This window comes from Trachurus trachurus (assembly GCF_905171665.1).
Source record: "Trachurus trachurus genome assembly, chromosome: 20".
Lineage (NCBI taxonomy): Eukaryota > Metazoa > Chordata > Actinopteri > Carangiformes > Carangidae > Trachurus > Trachurus trachurus.
The window spans coordinates 19,924,496-19,930,495 of record NC_139911.1 but is presented as its reverse complement, the minus strand read 5'-3'; the positions used below and the strand labels follow the sequence as shown (position 1 = coordinate 19,930,495).

At 41.5% G+C, this 6,000-nt stretch overlaps 1 protein-coding gene across 4 annotated transcripts in view; it reads left to right on the top strand.

The window, feature by feature from the left end:
* The first annotated feature begins 1,796 nt into the window (after positions 1-1,796).
* dnajc13 (DnaJ heat shock protein family (Hsp40) member C13) overlaps positions 1,797-6,000 on the top strand; it is a 32,453-nt gene continuing 28,249 nt past the window's right edge. For all 4 annotated transcript variants that reach the window (XM_083995674.1, XM_083995673.1, XM_083995672.1 and 1 more), the window contains exons 1-2: positions 1,797-1,966; positions 4,885-4,965. In XM_083995674.1, the coding sequence (XP_083851800.1) occupies positions 4,898-4,965 (68 nt within the window). In that variant the 5' untranslated portion in view covers positions 1,797-1,966; positions 4,885-4,897. The remainder of the gene's footprint in view (positions 1,967-4,884; positions 4,966-6,000) is intronic.

Here is a 6,000-nt window from a genome sequence, read left to right as displayed (position 1 = left end):
ATATTATTCACGTGTTTTAGTTCTTGTGACAAATCAAAATTTGTGGATGTTGATGTTCAGCAGCAGCTGCGGCGGTCTGTGAACTACTTAAGTAAACTGTCAAAGAAATCAAATTATATAAACATGTGGGTCATTGGTTTGTGGAGGAATGCAAAGAGAATGGAATAAGAAGAGAAAAACATACCATATAACAAACAATTAAACAATAAAGCCAGTAGACACAATGCAACTGTTGTTAAGAGTCATACAAACAAATTCAGCCGATAAAGTAATTTAATGTTAACTCTTGTAATAAGACAGAGTTTAAAACAAGGAGACTTTAAAGTGATTAATATTAACTGCTACTGCTAGGTTTCAGATTTAAAGAGAATAAAGGTCTCAGCTGCTGTTTAACTCACTCTTCATAGAGTATACTATCTATACTGTAGGTGCACGTCAGTTATTATCTTCAGGCATGCATGGCTCGTGTAACAGTGAATGACTTTGATTGTTGCTTGTCACTTTAATCTGTTTGTTTTACACACACTTTGTTACCTCTTTGTAACTTTTTCCGGTATAAACACTGACCCTGTCATGACCAGATGCACTTTTAGGATCAAAGGCTGGCCCTAATGAAATCAATTTCTGAGGTTCTGAGGTCTTGGGGTTGTGGTTAGGTTGCACAATGAATGGAAGACACAGATAGGATGACGGTAAACCTTTGTGTATGAGAACTAACAGTAGGGTATGGTGCATGTGGTCAGTGTTTTTTTTTTGTCTTGACTGGTCTCAATTTATACATATTAATAATGGTATTAAGGCACTGCTGCATTGATGGAGCATTGTCCCTAGAGGGCACAATGGTCCAAATTAACACAGGTACAAACAGATTGGATTACCTTTTGAGGATTCATAAGATAGAACAAAAATATACAACCAGAGAAGAGGGTTAAATAATAGATAAGAAATCTCTAATCTCTAGCTCATTAGGTTTAGTGCATCAAATCATTTTGACTAAATTAGATTACTATCAATATCTTTCTATATTTTTAATTACTAAAAAAAATATTCCCCATTATCTGTGTAATTCAGATCTTTTACCTAAGTTAGGCTACTAATGCTAAACTGTAGGCCTAGTCCTACAAAAAAAGGAACACCTTTACAGTAAGAATTTTCACTTAATGTATTATTCTTGTTTCCTGAGAAGAGTTGAATGATACTCGATTGACTGCTGATCAAAATGATCAGCAAACTCCCCTTTGAGAGGCTGGAACCTTTTTTTTTTTTTTTTTTTTTTAAATCAACCGACGAATCAATAGTCAATTACTTTTAGCACTATGTAGTTTAATATGACATATGCACTTCGTATTTTATAGATAAAAAACCTATAAAATATATTTTAACGTTAAGGTTGGTAAATAAAAGGAGTGGCATGAAAACTAGTTGTTATTTTCTCTGAAACGTAGTATGAAAAGAGAAAACTGAAGTACCTCAGTTTTGTACATAGGTACAGTTTACTGTCCTTCTAAGTACTGTGATAAACTCCGCCGCTGCTGTTTAATCCTTAGATCCTAATTTTTTTCACTCAAACTTTCATATTTGCAGAATAGAAACGTAATATGCTCGTGCCGTTACACACGTCCCCAGACAGAATAAACTGTTCTGAGATCGGTTTCCTTCCTTTCATCGATTCAAACACCAAAGAACGTGATTGGAAAAACCGATCTCGGGTCAGCTTTCCGGCTAATTCCGCGTCTGGACAAAACCAATCAGCTGACAGCCGCATGACAGGCAGGCCCCGCGCATGCGCAGGAGCACACCTTTGGTATCAGGAATATGGCAGCGTCCTGAGCCCTGTTGGGGGGGAAACGGCGTAACTGAGCACCTTCAGCATCAGAGTGGGAAAACTGAGCAGCAGCGGCCGCACTCAGAGGAGGGTGGGGGGCTGAGGGACGGCTACGAACAACACCCGTTTGCGATATTACAGGTAAACGCAGGCCACAGCGGCTGCCACTCTCTCCAAGCCATCTTCTCCATGTTTGCTTGATTGAACCCCGCTGCTAATGCTAATGCGGCTAGCTTAGCTTAGCTTCTCTCCCCCCTACAAAACCTGATTGATGTGCTAGTTAGCGGCTAGCTTTTGGGCTAACCCAACATTAGCCTGTCGCGGCCCCCCTTTTTCCTGCATTTGGCAAACACACGCTGACAACAGACGTGTCTGAGGGCGTCTGCAGCTGTAATACGGTGGAGCAGCAGTGTCTGCATCACTCAAACGGTGCTGTCGTGCTTGTCTTTTTAGCCAGATAGTAAACCGCGTAGGCCTGCTGCACTGAGGCAGAGTCTGGCTAAAGCTGCTGGAGAGCCAGGTAACGTTAATGCTGCTTGTCATGGATTTAGTTGACAGATCGGGAGGCAGCGCACATCCTCGGCTGGGTTTAACAAATCACCTTTCGCCATTTTGACGCTTTCCTTTTAAACGTATATGTTTATATTTACAGTCACGTGAGAGAGAGAAAAAATGGTGCAAGTGTATTGTGTTTTGAAAGCAGGTCGTTCATGCATTTCAATGTCAGCCACAGGAGATGTAGTGTGAAGTTGCGGGGTGAAGAGTTCCTGTCTTGCTGGAGCGATTGCTTCATCTAATTGGCAAATGAAGAGAGCGCATTTTGCAACATGTCTTCAGTGCAGAAAATGAAAGGGAAATCTATAAGGCAGAGACTACTCACCACCAGCATAATACTCTCATTGTGCTTTTGTCTTTGATCAGATTCATGTTCATTGTACTGTCAGCTCTACTAATTCAATCCAACTTTTATTGCCCTGGCAGTCCAGTTATGGTAATAGTTTTATGTCCAACAAAATCTTAACTGGACATGTAAAAAAAAAAAAAAAAAAAATGCTTAGGACCATATAATGATGTAATGTCACATGATAGTTTGACCCTTGTACCTGCAGTTTCTTTATACTTTGTAAAAGAAAACAGGTGATTCAACGTTTTATTCAACAGCTCTGAGAAACAGGGTACAATTTAACTTTAATCTAAACAAACAGCCAGAGCAAAACAGGTGTTTGCACAGTATCAACAGTTGACTCCCATGATTACCCTCAGATTTGGCTGTTGGTTGGTGCCTAGGCAGTAATATGCAATATATTACTGTTTGGTTTGCAGTTATCAGGGTAGGTCCCATTTAGATGTTTCCTATTAGCAAAGAGCAACAAGCAGAGGACACAACCATCCACATCACAGTTGTATCTCATCACAACTTTAAGGAGTAGACAGACCAGTCTGGAGCAAGTTAGCATGTAAATGTTGTGTGTTTTGCTTTGGGCTGCCATCCAGTTATATTTACTTTATCTCTTTTATTTTGTTTCCCCCCCAAGGATAGCCTGTGAATAATTTGCTATTGATCTGCATACAAGGCAGGAAGGGAGCTGGGAGGGGTGTGATCACATGGCTCAGTCCTGGAAGCTGCCTTCATCTCTCTCTCTTTTTTTTTTTTACACTCATCTCAGTAATATAATAAAAACTGAACTGCCCTCTTTCATAGTAGCAAAGATCATGCTGTTCACTGCTTGCTGCTAACACTCCCCTTTGTGCCTCCCATCAGCCCTCCCGCTCTGCAATCGATTCATTATGCAGCTTCATGAATGCATGTTTGAAAAGAAAAAAAATTGTTGAAACAAAACTTGGCTCCAGACCGTTCCTTGCACCTTTGTTTCTCCATCACAGAAGAATTATGAAGATGCTGGACATTATTGTTTTTACAGGCTCTTTCTTGTCCACTTGAGGCCAGCATATTAATGGCCTGCTCTTTTTGAACACCAGACACTTGTCTCCTGGCTGAAACAGTGGATTCCATCATGTGAACATATTTTTCTGCCGCCTGTTTCATGTGCACACTGAAATGGAGAGGAAGGAAAACTGGAGTCAGATTTTTCCTGGATCCTGGCAGAGTGCTGACACAGGTTCCCCTTGTTACAGTGCTGCTGCTGGCAAATTACTGCACTAAGGATAAGGGAGGCAGTAATACCCCTTCTTTCTTTTTTTCTTCTCTATTATGGTCTGGTGACTGCTATGTCTGCGTTGCCTATTTGAAACAGTCTGTTTGTCACAAAGTATCAGTCCTCAGATGTTGGGGGAACGAAATCAATCTGTTGCTCAGGTTTAAGAGCTTTAACAGCTTTAAAGTAAAATTACAAAGATTTTTCATCTGAATTAGACCCCAGGGCGAGACACTAAGACAAGCGTCTAAAGAGGATCAATAGGCCACACAGGCTTTGCACCAGACTTTATTGACACATGCTCAGCTGGCTATCCGCTGTGTTGTTTTTGTGCCTGCGATGGCAACATGCGATCAGAGACCTTTACTTCCTCTGTGTTTATTCTCCATCCCAGTCGTTTCCTCACAAACTGACTCTGCAAAAAAACTGTGATGGAGGGAGTAGGGATATCAGAGAGAGAGGGGTTGTGATAAATCGAGAGTCATGTGCTGTCGAGTCTGAATTGATGCCGTTTCTTACAGCGGAGGTAATGGCACTGAAGAATCAGCCGGTCTTGGTTATGATGGATAATTGCTGTTTACTCTATTAATGGCGTAGCTGTAGGGAGAGCGTCTGTCTGCTGGGCGTCTCTCCCTCCGAGCTGCAAAATGTTGAATGGCTGTGTTAAGTGTGTGGCAGTGCGGCGGAATGTGTGTGTGTTACTGTTACATAAACCTGTTGCGGTAATTATTTGTAAAGGTCTGGCTGCAGGTTTATATGGCAACCTCCTGTCTGCCATATAACTAAAAATAAAACAATTCCCCTCAAGTGATGAAATAAAGGTCGTCCATGTTCTCATGATGTAAGTGCTGATCTGTGTTGAATATCCAATAAGGCTTTAATTTTTCGATCTCTGTGTTGCAGGTCCTTTGAAAAGATGAATGTCGTCAAAGAAAACAAAGACCTGGCCTGTTTCTACACCACCAAACACTCCTGGAGGGGAAAGTAAGGCCCACAAGTTGCTTTTCTTTTTTTTTTTTTTTCCTCTTAGCTTCACCGATAGGATTTCAGAGCTGATGGTATTGTCGATTTAAAATCCTCTTTGTGTCTTTGTGTACAAGGCAGCGTTAACCCCAGCTCCTCCCTTCATCTCCTTGTTAAGTTTAGGTTCGGGAAAATCTCGAAGTCCTGACTCAGTGCTTCCATTGTGTTGACTTCCTTATCTCGGCTAAGGATAGGAGGTCTGCTGAACAACTCATCAGCAGTTATCCAGACCAGAGCTAACCCACAGAAACAGATATTGACCGTGAACACAGCACAAAACTAGTCTTAAGCAAGATGACATCCATATATCAGTGAACCAGTTTTCTCAATGTGCCCAAAACGGGAAGGAAGTACTTCTGCTTCAGTGTGTATTTATAACGTCTCCGTCAAGGGGAGCTGTTCTTGTATAATTTCAAAAGGACACATGATATTAACGTAAAAATAGATGTGAACTGGTACATTATATTACAGTAGAACGAAGCCATAATACAGTTTCAGCCTGAATGCCCAAGTATCAGTGATCATCTACTGATCAATATCTGCGCTTTTACAGTGCGTAGCATAACTGTTTACTATCACTTTATAGATTATTGGTGAATTACTCACTTGAGTTAATATGGACTGAAATGATGGGATGTTGTTTGTTACTTATGGCCCTCAAAGCTAATATGATGTTGTAGCTCTAGTTTGAGCAGTAAGCCTGAGGGATCACATTACCACTACCTGCTTTCTACATGTCTCCGAGCCATTACGGCTCTCCATTGACTTGGGTAACTTAAGTAGGGCTGCAGGGCATTAGCCATCATCAGAGCTCCATCCTGCTAATGCTCCCTGATGTGTCCTGCGGAGACGAGTGTTGAAGCATGTGCGCTGGACAGTGGACACTGACCGATGCCCCATTCAGACTGACACAGTAAACCCACATTGGTGCCGGTTTTATCTGAATTAGTCAGCATGTGTCAGCTGACTCGGTTCCACGGCCATCCTCCTGACCTG